At 36.2% G+C, this 19036-nt stretch overlaps 1 protein-coding gene across 7 annotated transcripts in view; it reads left to right on the top strand.

Moving 5' to 3' along the window:
- The window catches only part of Fife (regulating synaptic membrane exocytosis protein fife), a 164736-nt gene extending 146242 nt beyond the window's left edge, over positions 1-18494 (top strand). For 4 of the 7 annotated variants that reach the window (XM_077408267.1, XM_077408270.1, XM_077408269.1 and 1 more), the window contains 5 exons: positions 132-317; positions 7357-7444; positions 7687-7769; positions 8095-8202; positions 8880-18494. In XM_077408267.1, coding sequence (XP_077264393.1) covers positions 132-317; positions 7357-7444; positions 7687-7769; positions 8095-8202; positions 8880-9193 — 779 coding nt within the window. In that variant the 3' untranslated portion in view covers positions 9194-18494. Of the gene's footprint in view, positions 1-131; positions 318-1508; positions 3854-7356; positions 7445-7686; positions 7770-8094; positions 8203-8879 lie in introns of those variants that run through there. The other 3 variants (XR_013257272.1, XM_077408271.1, XM_077408272.1) reach the window with 3 other exon arrangements.
- The last annotated feature ends 542 nt before the right edge of the window (positions 18495-19036 follow it).

The following is a 19036-nucleotide window of genomic DNA, read 5'->3' as shown; positions in this document are numbered from 1 at the left end:
ACTTTCGTTCTATATTAGAATTAAATTTCATTTCGCGAAATACGAATGAAAAATGTCATCAGTCCTTCAATATCACTGATGTATGATTCTCGTAATTGTATCTAATTGCTCTTAATTTAAATTCGTTCCAGGTGGAAGCATGGGCGAAGCTGACATGCCGGCTATAGTGCATTACAATCGCGATCGGCGGCGAAGCTCGTTCACCAGGCCGATGAGGGATCCCGAGGAGATCCTGGAGGGTCTGCGAGCGTTGAAGGCGACCAAAGGCGAACTCAGCAGGACCATGAGTCTCTCCGGCGACAAGAAACGCGGCAGCCGTGAGTATAAACATTTTCCTCGCTTCTTTTGGCCATCATTTCGCTCGTTCGTTCGTCCGTCGTCCGACTGTTTGTTTGCCTTTTGTACCTCTCCATTCGTCACACCTCCACGAACCATTTTTACTGCATTTTGTGATACACTTTTTCTCTTCTTCTGTCTTTCTCTATTTTTGTCACCGTTAATGTTGTTTAACGTCTCGTTGGTGACCATCACGGTCACCGTCACTATCTCTGGCTCGACTAAGAGAATCATTAATAAAACGCCATACCCTAATTTGTGCATCCAGATGTATGTAAGTGTGCGAGAGCGCGTGTGCATTGTATCTGAGTGTTCGTACACATGTGTGTTCGTCTCACATGTGATTGTCCGACCATATTCGTTATGTGTGTACGTTACATGAATCACTTGCCTGTTTCTTTCTCTTTATTAATATTGTTTTTCTCTCTATTTTTTATTTCAATTTTTAGAAAACAATTTTTGTGTAGAAAATCAAATTTCATTAACTCACTGTTCTACGATTTCTAAAAAATATTCCGCTTGTTTCCACATAAAACCAAAAAGTAAAGAATTAAAAAATTTTTTTTTTTTTTAATTTTTATTAAGTAATAGAATTAATTAAAAGATTAAATATCATATTTTTTATTAAGAAAAGATCCCATTTAAATGTAAATCTATATAATTAATCGATAAAATGTAAATTTTTGAAGTAAAAACTGTTTGGCAAAAAATTCTGAAAACATTTATTATATTTTTACTGTTGCGTCTTTATATACTATCATATGACACGAAGAAAGCAGAACACTTTCGCAATAATTATCTCGATGTACAACTTCAATGTGCCATAAAAAAGTATTTTTTAAATTCTTAAATATTTTGAAATTATTTATAATCTGCAATTCTTTTTGTTACATATAATTTTTACTTCGTATAATCACGTTCCTAATTTATATTCAGTGTAACCCTCACCTATATGTTTAACTACATCGTACCACTCTCTTTTGTAGAATTAGAAACCCTCCTTTTTCCAACAATTTTCCAACATTTTTGTACTCGGATGCGTCGATGCAATTATTATTTATATAACTCGCACTATCACGTCCTGTCGACCCCGCGCGGTTTGACCGAGCGAACGATCTTAATACACGGAGGAATTTCTCACTCGTTTTTGTCAAAAGCCATTTTTGTCCCAGTTTGTGGAATCTAAATCGGACGGATTCAAAGCGGGAGTAGCCCGACCTGGAAAGGATTTTGACAAGACTTCGGGATACGATCGACTCGATAATAGATTTTCGTGTCTATATAATGTCGACCATGACGATGACCGCCTTCGATCCTCGCCTTCTGTTTTACATTCTCAATTGTGCCTCGTCGCGTCGCTTATCTCATCGTTCATACGCTCGATGCTTGATTCAGCGTTTACCTCGTTTCTGGATTAGACTGCAAATCCCCAACGAACACTCGCCAAAAAGTCATCGCACAGGTTTGTCTAGCTGCGCGGAACTGACTCGTCGACGTCGGAATGGAATAGAGTCAGAAAAAAAGTAGAAAAGCATCTCGATCACTGCCGTGGGTCCATCGTGGAGCTTAAAAACAAATCCATCGCGCGCGTGCGACATTCTCGCTTGGATCTGCAGAAAAATTTCAAGCTTCGTTCGTCAATCATCCTCCGCTTTTACGTCTCGAGGAGGAGTCATCGTCCCGGTCGACGGAAATGCTCGTAAATCGACGTGGTTTTACCGAGCATAAGCCACCACGTTTCATTCCGCCTTTGTGTCTGTCTCTCGCTCTGCTTGCGTTCCACGAAGAGGTCGATGTGTTCTCCACCAAAACCAGCAAAAGTTAACGCGATCACGATCTGTGCGCTCTCTGCTCAACTGTATTTTGCGATCGCTGTTGCGCGCCGCTGTTGCCTGTTGCTGATTGTTCGTATCGTCTCACAGCCTGACAGTAACGACTCAAATCCCCTGCTCTCTCTCTCTCTCTCTCTCTCTCTCTCTATCTCGCTGTACGGCTATACCTCAGGCTTTTTACGAAGCGAGAAACAGTGTCATCGCCGCCGCTGCCACCGCCACCGCCGTTCGCCACAATAGCGGAAAACATAATTCGCTATTGTGCTTCTGTATACCGTTGCACGCACGTGTGTGACTTTACGCGCCGCGATCTTCCGCTCTTTCTCTGTTGCTCTCTTTCTTTCTATCTATATTTGTTCTTATGCTGTTCAGCCTCTCATTCACTCCTCCGAGTGTTGTTTGCCGCATTGACACCAAGCGTGCCATGATGCGTCGCTGCTGATCGTTCTGTCAGCAAGATTATCGTTTCTTCATCTTTCAGGCTTAACGGTCGCTTTAGCTGGCGGCTTCTGCTACGTGCTAAACGTACGAAGTCGATATTGCGGTGATAATACGTTAATAATTATGAAAATTTTTCGATTAAAGATAATGATCGAAGCAGTTAATATTTAATGACAATATTGGTGCTTTTTGTATATTAGCATATTGAATGTATCCAATTTCCATAATCTTTACAATATTGTATTTGACATTTTATTCTACTAAAGTATTAATTAAACGTATGAAAAGAACGTTTATTACATAATATGAATATGGCACACGCTAATAGAATTCACAAAGTCAAAGTAACATTTCCCCGCAATGTAGAATTAACTTTACTTACAATTAGTTTAACACAGAATTAGCGTAATTTTTATCTGCTGACGGCTAATGGAGATAGTAGAAGATTTACGAGGAAGCAGGCTTTAAATTGTGCATGAGAAAGAAGCTGGCTGATGTTTTTGGAGCACGTGAAGAGAATGAATTCAACGCGACGGGTCAAAGTACTCCTCACAATTATCCCTACTCAGTTTCCTCGCTTTCGCACAAAAATCGGCCGAATTATGCGGCCGTTCATCTCGTTGACAGTTAAGTCGCTGCGCTTAATAATCGAAGCGATCATTAAGCGTCCCCGACGTCATCAAAAGAATCGCAATCACCTAATCAGTTTCTCGCCCTCCGACTTCCTGTTAACATCTATGTGCATATCTTCGTTCACGTAAGTGCACGGCCTCGAGCGCAGCGTGCACTTAGAACTTGACGCCTCACTGACTGTATTGCTGATTATCTTGATATCCTTTCTCGGTCGGCACCGTCCGCCAATGCCAAAACTCTGAACGCTCTTCGTACTCAACTCGAATCGCGAAACACTCGGTTCGCTCGGTCGAAACGCCATCGGCCATCGTCACCACCCCGATTATCGACGACAAATCGTGGGCCACGCACGCACGACCAACCAACCAACCAACCAACCAACCAATCAACCAACCAATCAACCAACCAACCAACCAACCAACCAATCGACCACCATCGACCACCAACAACGACAACAGAGTGCGTAGTCCCAACAGTTACTGTGTGGCAGTGCGAGCCTGTGTCTCCGAGGACCGGTAACTCGGCCTCCTTCCCATTGCCGCACTCCACACCACCTCGATAAATAATCGCAAGGCACTGTCGCCACTGTCAACCAACGTTACGGGCTTCCGGTAAGACACACTCTTTCTCTATCGCTCACTGTCTATCGCTCTTTTCCTCTATCACTCTCTGTCTATCTGTACTTTGAGCAGAATCTCGCTACCAAATTTTGCCTCTTTAATTAAAACTCCCCTTTTAACAAACGGTATCGTAGTGTTTATTCTGCAACGGAGAGAGAATAAGAACGGAGTATATTTATTGATACGTCAAATGTAGACGTAGCAAAATTGATATCAGAATATCCATTTGTTTGAGTGTAAATAAACGAAAAGTAGAAACAGGATTTTAGATTCGAAAATTCCCAAGTCTGATTGAATTCTCGGATTACAGCTCCAATTTGATGAACATTTTCTTTTCTTTTTACAAAGGTAATTTTTACGCGATTTTAGTATTAACAAAATTAAAAATTCTATAGCCAAACATTAATTCCATTAGCAACACCACGTTTTATTCGAGAAAGTATAATAAATATTTTATTTTATTTCACAATATTTTACTTTTTCATAATTCCTTACTAATACAATCAATTTTATAAAATATTAATTACAATAACACATTTTCAACAGAAGAGATCTCCAGGCAAAAATAGGCAACAAATATCTTTATAATTATTGCATAACATTGCATTTTTTATAACAAAATTGCAACAGCAATTTGTCTGTGTGAGTGTCGTACGCTCACGGTTTCTTTTTCTCTCTGTAATCTTCCATATTCACTTTTTTCCATTGTTTTATCCTGTTCTCTTTTTTACTCATCAATGACGTAATCAATGATATGAAAAAGAAATAGATATATATCAATATACAAAAAATACCGTTCTAATATCTCTCACGTGTCGCTTTTCTTGCAATTTTATTTCTTCTCTCCCTTTGCGTGCATGTGCCATTAATTTGTCTTTTCCCCGATACACGTTGTACTTTTCAAAGACGTACAAAATGTTATTTATCATAAGACATAAAAGGGATAACATGTTGGCGAACTCCACCCGCGGAATATTTTCTTTCATCCTTGCACGCGTCTCTTTCGTGATCCCATGGTGATATAATTTTTTACAACGAGATTAATTATACTTCTGTCAGTTTTGCAACTTCTCGGTATATCATTAATTTCCTGCTTGCGTTAATCGTACTCCATTTCATCTTCTGCTCTCATTTATTAGTCTAGTTAACCGTTCTAAACGCCAAGAAGTTAGTACATTAATTCCTTGCTATCTTCTATAATTAACTTTATCTCTTTTTTTCTCTTTTCCAAAGATTATATCTTCTGTAAATTTGATCGAGATAACTACTTGAAAATAATAAATGTAACATTTTTCCTGAAATTGCTTTTATTATTTTATTTGACTTTGTTAACAACTAAAATTTCTTAAGTAGTGAATTCAGTTTGTGATCAGCAATTATAACTTTATTAATATATCCATTATATCCTAATAGTTTCAGAAAATACACGCGCACATCAGTCTTTACATCTTTAGTTATTGTAACGTTAACAACTTCACGTATAACTTTCATAATTGATGGATAAGTGATTAAATTTTACAAGCACATGTACACATACATGTATCTATACACGTTTGTTCATGCAAACGTTATTTATTTAACTAACAATACATTGCGGAAGTAGTGCAATTTTTCGAGTCATCTGCAGACAGGTGAGTAGTATACAAAATACCTTATCCACGTTCCTTACTGCAAAACCCTCACGACTTCCTTTTTGCTTCTCTCTCCTAAATTTTTTAGCAATTGAAGCGAGTAACGCTTTGGAATATTTGCTTGAGCGCACTATTAGCATTTATAGATAATTTGAACGCTAGCCAACTTACTGCTATCACTGTTGCTATCTACAATCGTGATCTTAGGTAAGAGAAGTCGAATGCCATCGTCGTATCGTCGCACGTCTTTAGCTCTATATTGACACGAACATCTGACAAGTAGCATTTTATTAGTGTTGATTGACTTATCTGACACACTGTCTCTATACTGACTATACGACATCTTTCTACCGATTCTTTCTTTATACTATGTCTGCTAGTTCCGAAATTGTTCTTAATCTTTTTTCTCTTTAACTTTTAACAAATGTATTTTATTAATTATTCTTACCTGTACATATATTTAAAATTTTCTACTTTATAACATCTAGTTTTTATATATTGCACCAAGGAATATTTTTATATTATATACAAAAATATTTTATTAACATTTGTATAAAATGATAATGTTAATGTACAAATATGATGTATGGATGAAATGACATATTTCGATCAAATTTTTTAATAAAGAATTTTTTAATATAAGAATTAGAAGTAAAAGATATATAAATTCGGAAAATGTACATACAATAATGCTTGTAGAAATAAATGAGAAATATATATAAGGTAAGAAATCCTAATATGTTTTCTTATAGCAGGAAAACTAAAAACAAATCGATAGAAAATATAATTTTAGATGAAAATCCATATGTTTAATTTATCTATAAATTTGTAATTTTGACAAAGAGCGTTTGCTCGAATTAGAGTGATATGTGTGTCTTAGAATAAATATATGAGCAAGTATAAATGTAAGAATCATAATGAGAACTTCAAGAAGAATATGTTAACAATAGAACAAGAACGAACTCTATTAGCTGTCCGAGCTTCTAATTATCTTATTACAGCTAGCGAGACCGAACTTCCCTCTTCGTAGAGTTGAAACTCCCTGCTATCATTGGTACTTTGGAGCCGAAGTTTGTATCTTTTATGTAGAAAACGCGTTTGGAATTTATTACATACATTTACCTAATTCAGGAAGCTTCGGTCGTTGAATTTCATGATTCGGCTAGTAGCTCCATTGGCGTCGATCGAATTTGCATGCATAGAAATCCTCACTGCATATTCTTGTATAATAAAGTAGACGTTATCGGCGATTTAAAAATCGACATTATTGTAAAACAGTGATATATATGATGTACTTTATTTATTTTCTATTATAAAAATTACATGTACATTATAGTATTATACAATATACAACCAGAAAAAGAGTTATCTAATATCTTCACAATCGCTCTTACTTGAAGTGTCACCGGATGTTCGAAACAAATTTTAATAAACATTTTTAGAAACGTAATTACGTTAACGATAGAATATAGATTGTTGGAATCATTTTGAAATTCACACGACCGAAGATGCTTTGGCAACTGTCGTATTGTTCAGTAGGAAGCTTCTGTGAGAGATGTGTTGCATACAAAAACTGAGTTTGAAATTACAAGCCCGTAGAACTGACTCTTCTGAATGGCAGGTGTAAATTGTTTTATTTAATAAAACTACTTAACTGCAATCTGTATGGAAATATGCACGTAGAAAATCGTCTAAATCCAGGAATGTCAATCGTGACAATATTTATGAATTTTCACGATGAGTATTGTCATTCAACGAATAATACATTGATAAAATAGATTTCTGCTTGCTCGTGCAACGCCATACAGTTTGCAGCCGGTCCGATGTGATCAATAGTGTAAAAAGATATTTTTCAACTCGTAGGGCGGGGTGAGCGCAAAGACAGCGTCAAGGAGATTCCTGAGAGATTTTACGATCGAAATAGCGAATCCGACGAAGACGAGAAATGGAGGTACGCGATCCATCTTTTGTGACAAAAGTTAAATTGAATCACTCTGTTCTACTCACATTTTCAATGTCTATTATCAATTCATCAGTTACGCTTTACATCTCGCGTCGTTGATATTTTAATTCGGTTGTCGTACATGCAACGGTAGAAGAGCGGATGGAAATTCTGAATCACACACATCCTAAGTTGATATTCATTAAATTAAACGTAATTCAATTTCTATGGCATAACTTTTGTTATTTCAGTCAGTCAGCGAGAAATGAAAATGGCGTCGATCTGAAACTGGGTCGCGGACAGTTGCTGCCAAAAGGATACAAAATAATCAGTGGTAAAATATCCATTATATCACCTCCCCCCCTTTCAGTCTTCTTGAGATTAAATTATATATTTTCGCAAATACTATATTTTTTCTTAGTTCTGTCTAAAATATAATTTCGACTGACTCGAAAAAAAGTTCTTTCTTATAAAAGTATTATCTACCTCTGATTGAGATAATTTTATTCAAATTGATAAATTACAAAGCTGAAATCGCGTTTATTTTTTAACTCATTAAATCTCGAACGTCCATCAATCTTTATTTTATCTTATGAGTTTTCTTATTAAAATTTTTGGATACTTCCGTATCCATTTGATTGCGATCGCAAACATTGCAGGAGCACAGAACGGCGAAGTACAGCTGGGCTTCTACATGTGCAAGGGAACTCTCGAGGTCGAAGTTATCTGCGCGAGGGATATCTGTCCCGACGAGAAGGAGGAGCCAGGTAATTTGAGGAGCGTGCCTTTTCTCTTTGCCGCTGTTAATTCCCCCCCCCCCCCAATTCGAGTTATTCGTTCCTGTTTGCATTTACTATAAAATTCTCGCAACGTAGTACCTTTGAGATCCTCCCGGCTATATCTATCCTCGCGCGGGCGTTGATTTCGCAGCCGCTATATTTTTACAGCGGGCGGGTGTTCAGGTCTTGATTACTCATGCATTACTTTAGCGTTTAAAAACAAATTTCCGAGCGAGCGTTCAACGCGCCCGGTTAATGGCAACGACCTACATCCGCTAACTTGTTAAGGTTTATTAAGGCCGAAACTGTAGTAAAAAATTGACGTGTAACACGTTTTTATAAATATTTTAAAGATAACTAAGAGCTGTTAGCTCAGTTTTTTTTTTATATTTTAGTTATAGTAGAATATATATATGTGTGTATATATATATATATATAATACACCTTTCGTTTTCTCCTTCAGAGATCTTTAACTGTTTTTATTTTTATATTTAAAAAAACCCGAATGTGCCTTTGATCTCGAGTTTGATTTACATCTTCATTGATCATAATTGGAAAATCGCAAGAGAAGAAAATTCTTTTCACTCACAGATACGCCGAAAGTGTCAGATTTTAAGACCATTTTCCCGAATATTGACAGCGAAATTTTTATCCTTGTCCCGTAGATACTTACGTGAAGACGTACTTGCGCGAGCGAAACGGCGACAAGTGGTTGCAGAAGCGCAAGACTCGCGTGGTGCGACATTCGAAGACTCCGCAGTATCGGCAGACCCTGAAATACGGACGCTCCGACACCATTCAGAGCAGGCACTTGCTGGTGATGCTGTGGGAGAAGAAGCAGGGCTTCGAGAGCAACCAGGGGCTGGGCGGCGCCGAAGTGGATCTCGATCTGCTGCCGCCCAAGGAATTTATCTTCGACTGGTATCCGCTCTTCCCGATCCACACCCTCGGCACGCACGGCAACGCGGACTCGCCATGATGGTTAAGGGAAAAGTGGGCCCTCGAGGCCGGCGAGCTCGACCTCAGATTGAGCCTTTTGCTCAAGGACGAGGGCGAGTCCGTCGTCAAGATCATCTCTTGATGGAAATCGTGGCTGATCACGTGGCAATGTCGGCTAGTTCGAATACAACGCGATCTCGATCTTCGCGAGACAACGGCACTCTTTATTATTACAAGTCCTTGAGTGCAGCGACGAGGCTTACGTTGTCCCAAAAGGCAAATGAAGTTCGCATCGACGAAGTTTCAGTCTTTCTAAGTCGCCGCGACACTTTTCAATTATAATTAATCACAATAGCATGCGGATGTATTCAGATAGAAAAATACTTTTATTAATTAATCGACACTCATAATTTGCTGGTATTAAGTCGATTAACGTATTTTATAATTGTTATTTAATTAAAAATGCAATGCTTGATTATTTATTGACATTTACATATGATAAAAAAATATGTGTTTCTAGAAAAAAAATTGGATATTATTAAAATATTGTAATAAAAGTTTTTATCTTTTCTTCCTAATATAAATATAAAGTTAAAACAAATGTCGATCGCATAAGAACTTCAAATTGCTCATCGCAATGTAAAAAAAAGCGATTTTCAAAAATAATAAGATCAATCTGTAACATGGATCGATCATACGTGTTGTATGACAAACTTAATTAATTGAAAAAGATCGGTAATCATGCATAGCATAAAAACCGAAAGACAATCAACTTCAGATGGTTTATACAATTGTTCGAGAAGACAATCAACTTAAAAAATTGTAAAGACATAACAAAATGCTTCCATTGAACTTACGCTTGTCGGACGATGTCAGCGTCAGCGTCGTCGCATTTTAAACTTGGCGAAGAGGTAAATAGATTCAAGAGAACCGAGTTCCTTCGATTAACGCCTTTCGATATCTGTAAGTGTTTTGTCGGTACTCGCAGTGATTTTAGCAATAAAGGTGTACCTGTGCGAGTCTTGTTCGCACGAAGCAGCAGAGACAAAGGAAGAAACGGTACGAAAAGTTTATTTTTCGACGAGTAACTACAGAGGCGAGCGGAAGGCAGCCATGTATCCTGATGAAATGATAAGGGTCCATTTTTCCCAAAACAAATATAATATCGAATTTGCGAAGCGCGAAGCTCGATCGACATCTGCCGCCGACGGCGGTCTCATCTGGTTGATCCAGTCAGTGATTCGATCGAATTTCGGCACGTACTAATTCAAATATCGATACTTAAAGGTAAACGGGGATATAGAGCCTGTTTGATCTTCTTACGTCGACGAGGCGTTTTCAGGATTCGCGTTTCTCTTTTACGGAAATATTCGATTTGGAATGCAAAACAGAAGTTTGTAATAATATAGTAAACGATTACAATCTTTTCATTCTGCTTTAATGATCAACGTGTAGTTCTGAATTGTGTTGTCTCTTCTGTTGTTCTCTTACATTATTAGACATATATAAACGTTAATTTTTACAAATATTATATCGACATAAACTGTATTACGAAATAATCTCAAATTATAGAAATTCAGATTTTTTTTTTATACAGAACGTTCCAAAAAAGTGATGACTATAGGAAAATAGGAAACAGTCGAATCGAGTGAAATGCCTCGATCGGCGTAACTATTTAATGCTTTAACTATTTAATGGTAGACCATCGTTTCAAGGCTCGCTGGCCGAGCCGATGATATAAAAAAAGGTTGAGGCGGTGCGGTGGCGAGACGAGCGGATGAGTCCCCGAAGATAACTTCGCGGCCAACTTGATTAATAACCAACCAAACTCGGTGTTTTAGAAGTCGCACAATTTTTGTAGCTCGTAGACTGATTAGACGGGACGGACAGGCGGATTTCTTCGACGTTTCTCAGATGTAACGCTGACGTCCCGTTTTGCGTAGCGTCTCGAAGATCACCATGATCCCACGAAGCAATCTCGAGCAGTTTGATTGGCTATGAAAAAAAAAAAAAAAAAAAGAAAAGAAGAAAAAATTGGCAGAGATGACGAGGAAAGAGATGTACGGCGAAAATTCCAACGCGAGCTTAATCTATCGCTTCGGGATAATTTACGGGATGATTCTCGGGACGCGTTAATGTGAATGTTTAAGTCCTACAATGTCCCGCGACGAGATTATGGACATAATGGATTGTCCAGAATTTATTGCGCTTACCCCGCCCGAGTAATCAGTGATAGGTAATAAACGTGATAATATCGTAAAACAAAATTAATTAATGATCAGGCAGCATTCTCACGATACGATCCACGAGTCCCGCGGTAAAACGAAGTTGAAGTCACAAATTTATTATTATATATTGAGTGTGACGCGTGCACAGACGATGGAACACGCGGCGGTACTTAAGTGATGTGGTGTATGTGTATAACGTGCGGTACAACGTGAAGCTTACGGCGTCGATATCGATCCGGGATGTGGTATACACATGCATATACCCTATATAAATATACCACATATTATTACGATCCGCGGGGGGAAACTGTAACGAAGGATAATCAAAATGTACATGTGTTTAAATGATACGATTAAGGATAAATACGATGTCACTGTCCCATATCATTAAAACTCGGTGTTAACGATGTAGATGTTTAAGGGATGTCAACGAAAGTTTAATCGAAAATTTATTTTCGCAAGTCCTTCGAGACGAAATTCTTTACATATACATGTGTGCAGTTCTTATATTACTATACGTCTCCGTTAATTCCACCTTTTTGTAAATATTGGACCTCTGTAAAATATCAGGCTCTGATTCTCTTTTCTTTACGTAAACTTTTACTTATTTATTATTAACACTTCGGATCTTTAAGATTCAATAGTTAGGGCAAATCTTGCAATTCCTTGAATTCCTTTGCAATCTGTAAACGGCAGACTTTTGATCGAAAAGACGCGCAGGCGGAATCGCGAGCGCTCAAGCATCAAGAAAGTAATTTTTTACTTGAAACACACAGAGCGGGAGAGCCTGGCCCGAAAAAAAAAGAAAAAAAAAGACACTTTAATTAACGGTTGTGCTGTCCACACATCTTTTGTCGGTATATAAGCGCTACATCAGTCTCCTCGCCTCGAACGCCAGCGACACGCCTCGCAAGACTCATAAACGAGACGATTGTGCCTTTGCGAGGGCTACGTCAGATATATCGTAGAAAAAAATAACGTTTCACGAATATAATCGGCCTAGAGACATATCCGATGTCATGAATATTGAACGACACAGATTCGAACTTTGCTGTAAAACGAATTACGCATTACGACATATAATCTCACATCTATATTTTATTTATTATGTCGTATAATACTAGTATCTTAATGACTATAGGCATTCGTCAAAGTCGATAATATTTTAATACGCAGCTTGTGATGCAATTAAATTTCCAACTATTAATTCATTTTTTTTTCTCACGAACGATAAGAGTTATAGGAGTCATGTTAAAGAAATAAATTCCAAATATGATCTTACAAACGACGTAAATAGAAATTACAAGCGAAAGAGATATATTTGTAGCGAAGGTAAAGGAAATCGGCGAAACTTTTGACGAAAAATCATCAGGAATTAATTCGAACAAATGCATTTCATCGAAAGTTTCCTCATAAGAAGATCGCATGGACAATCTTCTCGTACGAATCCAATCATCTACATATATTCTAGATGGAGGACTTCTCTCCTTTGTAAGTAGTTGAGCGCATTCTAAACAAGTTTTCTATTAGCCTTCGAAGTGACCTAATAACTATTACGATCGTTAGCTATCGTTATCGATGCCGATTATTGTTATTGTTATCACTCTCCTATCGCTGCTGCTTGCTCTCTTCTCGACACTATTCTAGATAAATTAATACTTATTAGAGCTCGAGACGAGAATTTATATTTCATAACGGCATTAGTTTTAAATCACACTGTCAGTGATTTAATCTTTACTAATAAAATTACAAATTACAATTACAGGTCTGCATCATTGTTTGTGTTTAAAGTTTAAAGATGTTCTTCATAATTCTTTATTAAACTAATACTAACTTTCTATAATTAAACTTTCTTTTACTTTATATATTTTTTTAAATTTAATATTTTGTTATTACATTTATCTCATGCAAGTTATATTATATTGATTTATATACACTTAAATATAAATATGAATAAAATTGAATGTAATTCAATGGAGGTTTATAAATGTACAATTATATTATATTGATGTTTATACGTTAATTACTTATATGTTTATAAGACTCTGAGAACAAAGGGTTAAATTGTCCGTGTTCCAACCGCGCTTTGCTTCGCTCATTTCTCACGCGTTTCTAAAAATCTTGTAGCGGTCTAGTTTTCGACGAAGTTCGAGCTTACAGTAAAATCCTTATCTTATAGTAAAATCTAGACACATGACATTCGCTCGGATAGAGAGCAACTACGATTTTTCTACGATACAGAACGCTAGGAATCTTAACGTAAAGCATGACTTGAGTCTGTTTCGCTATTGTCTCACGTCTAATTATGACGGACATACATATATACACAAAACACACACAGAGACAGACAGACAAGCAAACAGATAAACGGACAAGCAAATACGCACGTGCACGCAAATACGTTGTATCAATTTTGACAATCGAAACTATTGATCCAAAACTTACGCTATGGATAGAAGATAATATGTGTGCGTTTCTCGCGTACTTATTACAACTCATATACTATAATATATAGGTACTGCGAGCCGTGTGTAAAATATTCCTCTAGAGACGAGTGCACACACATCGCTAATTTACTGCGTAATTGTACATTCGGTATATTGTAAATTATCAGGTCAATCAGTCGCAGATATAGAAACATTCCTCAGAAAATCGATGAATATCGATGAACGTTGAAGGAAGTAGGTTATTCCTTCCTCTCGCGACGGGATGGATATTGGCGCGATCGGTCACCTCGTTGAGAACGCTGTTAATTAAGAGTTACGGCCTCGTCTCATACATATCTGTGTTGTACTCGTTCTAACGTCTAATTGTAAGTGTCAGGGACAATCTCACGGAAGTGCGCGCGTGTCTTTACGTGGATCAAACAACACACACACACACACACACACACACACACACAATAGCAAGTTCTCTCGTCTCTGCGTAGCGGGCAGCGTGCTCGTATCGGCGTTTCGGCGATTGAAATCGATCTTGTATCCGCTCGTTTGCTTAATTCCTTAAATAACGCTGTACTTATTACCTATTGGTACTAAAAACTTCGTTGAAAGATTCTTACATGAGCACACGATCGATTTGTTATCATTTTACTTCGTGACGAAACGCTGTGCGAGAAGAACGAAGGCTGCGGTCCACTTGACGCTACAAATGCTTTGGAGCGTTCTTCTTCTCCTTCTTTCTTCATTGAAAGAAAAGAGAAGAAGAATGCTTCGAAACATTTGTAGCGTCAAGTGGACCGCAGCTGAAGAAACTAGCCATTTGTAATTCTTTTTCTTTTTTCGTTTTTTATTTCGGTCTAATTATGACGTTCACTATCATGGACGTTATGATTTTCGTCACTTGTTCGATTGTATTTCGCCACATTTCGCGGGAAAGGGTGTCTCGCCGGAATTTAAGCGATCGGGCGATAATGATGATCGCGATCTCCGTTTCTCAACAGGAAGTGCTCAAATCATATTCGAACGGCCTAAAACCACATTTGAACGAGTCGCGAAAGGAAACGCTTGATCCTCGTAGATGCGCGATTAATTGTTACATATACATACGCCTGTAAGTACTAGCCGTTAAACTGGCGATTTGTAAGATGTGTAATTAAAACGAAGCGAGTGACTTCGAGAGGAGAGGAGAAAGGCGAAAAACGGAATAAGTACGTAAAAAGATTTTAAACGAGTTACAATAATCATTCGGGACCCAAATAATTTTGGCCGCAGAACAATTATAGGGACTGGTAGTTAAATGTGTTTAGCGATAATTAGCCTGCAAAAATTAAATTAAATTAAATTTGACTAGAGCGATTTATTGTAAAAAAAAGAAATACCCTCTTCGATTAGCAGAAAGCTCTTGGTATCTACCAATCGACTTCTTCTCACGTTCTAAGTATATGATACCGTTTCGCTCGAGATATAATTCGAGACTCCATGTATACTAAGACAATCGAACTGTTTCTTCCAATATTTTCCGAATTTCGTCTTTCTAATATATCGCTGTCGTTAGTGACTGTAGGTACTTGGGAAATTGGAATTTATAAACATAGACACGTTAAGAAATTCTGCCATTTTCTCATCAGCCATAGGGATGGCAGCTAGAAAACGTTTCGCTGGTGTACAGTAAGCTGATTTCCTTCGATCGTGACACGTATTGTGTGCAGTCAAAAGTTTAGAAATTTATACAAAAATTTTATTTACAAAACCTCATCTTTTTGCGTAGTGACTACATAAAGTAGTGAGTACATACTGCACTTATAGAAATTGTTGACATCTGCTTACTCTTAAACAAAAATTACTAAAAAAAAAAAACCTTATTACTTTATTTAGATTAATTTTTTGAAATAAGAGAATTAGTATTGAAGAATCCATATCCATATTTACAAATCGTATATATTTAGTACAACCACTTCGTAATTATAAATTATACGTATTTAATAATTTTAAATGGCAACTAGATCTTCTAACATTACTTTTATTAATTAAATCTCTAACATCTCTGTGTTTGAATGTAATAAATGGCTGACAACGTGTCGGGAAGCACGCTGAAGAATATCAGCGTAAATATACAACAAATATGCTATGGCCTTGTAAAGTCTCTTGATATAAAAAGGGCAAATGTGTCGACGATTTTTCCGGTTTTGTTTTCATTAGAATTATTAGAGATTAAAATTTCTATAATTTTTATGAGCGATCGCGCGTGATCGCTCCGCGCTCGTGCACACTTTCACGAAAGTGATGGTTTGCAACGAAAAGCGCGACAACGCGGGAAAGACACCCTTAACGTAGCTATAAGAGATGTAGGTACGATATGTTGTCACACATATATCAAACTCAATGTGATGTTCCCTGCATGTTGTATGTTGATCGTCACGTATGTGGATTAGCGTCACAGAATGTGATAGAATTGCGGGTTATGAGTATGGATAATTATAGTGGTTAAGCGAACTGCGGTATAATTTTCTTTCTATTGGTTTTGTGGCGATTAGAGATTACGAAGTGATTAGTGATTATGCTAACTGATTAAACATTCATTGGTCGATAATGCGAGAAAGTTCTTGAGCCGAATGAAATTTAATCTCGATATATAATACATGCATACACGTATAAATCTATATTTACTGAAATTTTAATTTTATAAAGGATACGAGAGCTCGAACATGATACTTTAAATGAACACAATATTTTAATTAATTGCTTAAAAACTTTATTTTTAGAAGTAAGTAGGTAGTAATCATAAAAGGTAGTAATTATAAAATGTCCAAGAACAAGTTTTGATGAAGTAATATTCCCAGTTTCTAAATTTCTAATGTAAAATAAAAAAATAATATTGTCTCAGAAGTTTCTCATAATCGATGAATCAATGTTTTCCTTGTAATAATTCATAAACTTACTTAAATTTTAATTAATTGTCGTTAATGAGTAAATTGAGTCTTCTCATTTACATCGTTGAAAAAAGCCATAAAAGTAATATGATTAATATGATTCCTACAATTTTTTCTACGAGAAAAGTTCTGTAAGAGATAAACAAAAAGTAGAATTTTCTATTTAAGGATACTATATGTTAAAGATATTAGTAGAACTTTTTACAATGTTTGTCACGCCTATCTAACAATCTTATTTTGTTGTAGAACACGTATACATGTTTTGTATTTAATATATATCCACTGTGAAAAAAATGGTGAAACACTGACAAAATGAGCATTATTGCACACATTCGGTAACATCAATGATTTTTAATCGTGAATCGATGGCAAATAGAATAAGCATATAAGAAAAGAATAATAAAGAGAAGGAAGAAATATAACTAAATAATAATATAGCAATTAGAATAGACATTATTATTAACTTCTTCAGTGGGGGGGAGAAAGTCGTATTTTTCGATATGTCGGAAGAGCGAGAGAGTGTTCTATTATAGTACAACATTGTATATGTAATATTTTTCTTGAGAAAGTACAGGAAGGACCATCATATATATCTTGCAAGATTGAAATGGTTTCGATCAACCAGCGATTAAATTAGCACAATAGATAGATTATTAATAACGTTAGCGCGTTATGCTTTGTATTTCAGAATTAATTTTTCGAAAATTAAAATCGACTGCTGTGTTAAGAATGACGCAAGAAAAGGTGATATGAAATGACATTATATAAAGATAAGGATTGCCTGCAGATTAACAGAATGTACACAGTTGCTTTATCCGTTTATACGAAACATTCTGTTACATGAAAGAACAAAAAGAAGAAGAGAAATTATGGTTGCATTGGTTTCTTATTTTTCTCTCGTTAAAATTTCGTCGACGATTTGTGAGTCGCAAATTTTTTACATGTGAATTTGTCTCCCTATAAATTTTGATTGCGCCATTGTTCCTTATTTAACATAAAAATTTAATAAGTTACTCCTCGCTTTTATATGTTGGACATCAGTATTCATATATCGAATGATACTAATGAAATACAGTTGCGTACGCAGGCATACAGGATTGAAGAATAACATTTCTTGCTGGAAACGAAAAGCTTGAGTATTTTTTGTGTAACAAGTTTAACACATGCGGAAATATCCTGTAGTTATTTATTTGCGAAGCGGCGATTTAGGCCTGCTCAAACTTGGGCGATTTTAATTGCTCATACATTTGTCTCCTTCTTCCTTTCCCACCTAAAATCTGAATACGTTTTTACTCCAGAGAGGTGCTTGAGATGTAAAAAAAAATGCAAATAGAACGACTAGATCTAATGGCGACGACAAATTTTAAGAATGACCGATTTGTAGTATGCATAATACGCGCGTGTGTGTAAGTGTGCGTCTATGTAAGTCTATGTAAGTCTTTTGAGTTCTTCATCCATGTATTTTTTCTTGAGAAATTTGTGGATTTATGTAAACCTCTTCCATTTTACATTGACTCCTTTTCCAACCACACACATGCAATACGCGCGCGACACACACATACACACACACACACACAAATCATGTGCGAAAGAAATGCTGCATATTTAAAACAAACGTTAGATAATTGATGATGTAAAAAAAGCGAGATTGAATTGCTGTTCGTTCCTGTAATTATCAGAGACATGTTTTGTTCGCATGTAAGGCACACACACCGAAATAATAAATAATATTTTTGTCGACGTAATCATTTATCTTCATTACCTCTATGTAAGAAAAAATATGTAGTTAAAGTTTGGAACGTTCTTGGAGCGAAAATATAAAAATTTGGCCTAATTAAAAAGGATTATATATAAAAAGAGAAATATACTTAAATATAAAACAATACAGAATATAACAAAAAACCCAATTTAAAATTAATAAACAAATAATAAAAAATAAAAAATAAAAAATAAAAAGCCGCTAAATAAAATTTTTATTAAATGAGCTCATGAATTAGGAATTCTGAATAATTCATCTTATTTAGTAAATGACAACATATGTTTCATAAAACGTGCAGAATGTGCATAATTAAAAATGTATCATCAATTGGCAGCTCTTTATTTAAACATAAATAATAAATATACACGTTTTAAATAATCTGTAATATCATATATGTATGTTCCATTCATTCATGAGAGAATTTATTAAAGTCCAACTTCAATCTACCACTACAACTTTGAAAAAGTGGCCATTTCCCTCGATTTATTTCAATAAAATGTCGATATATTTTTAATAATAGTGATGGGG

The sequence above is a fragment of the Temnothorax americanus genome, unplaced genomic scaffold (assembly GCF_048541705.1).
Source record: "Temnothorax americanus isolate GAGA-0224 unplaced genomic scaffold, ASM4854170v1 Scaffold24, whole genome shotgun sequence".
NCBI lineage: Eukaryota > Metazoa > Arthropoda > Insecta > Hymenoptera > Formicidae > Temnothorax > Temnothorax americanus.
The sequence above is the reverse complement of the archived record's forward strand: the minus strand, read 5'-3'. Positions and strand labels throughout refer to the sequence as shown.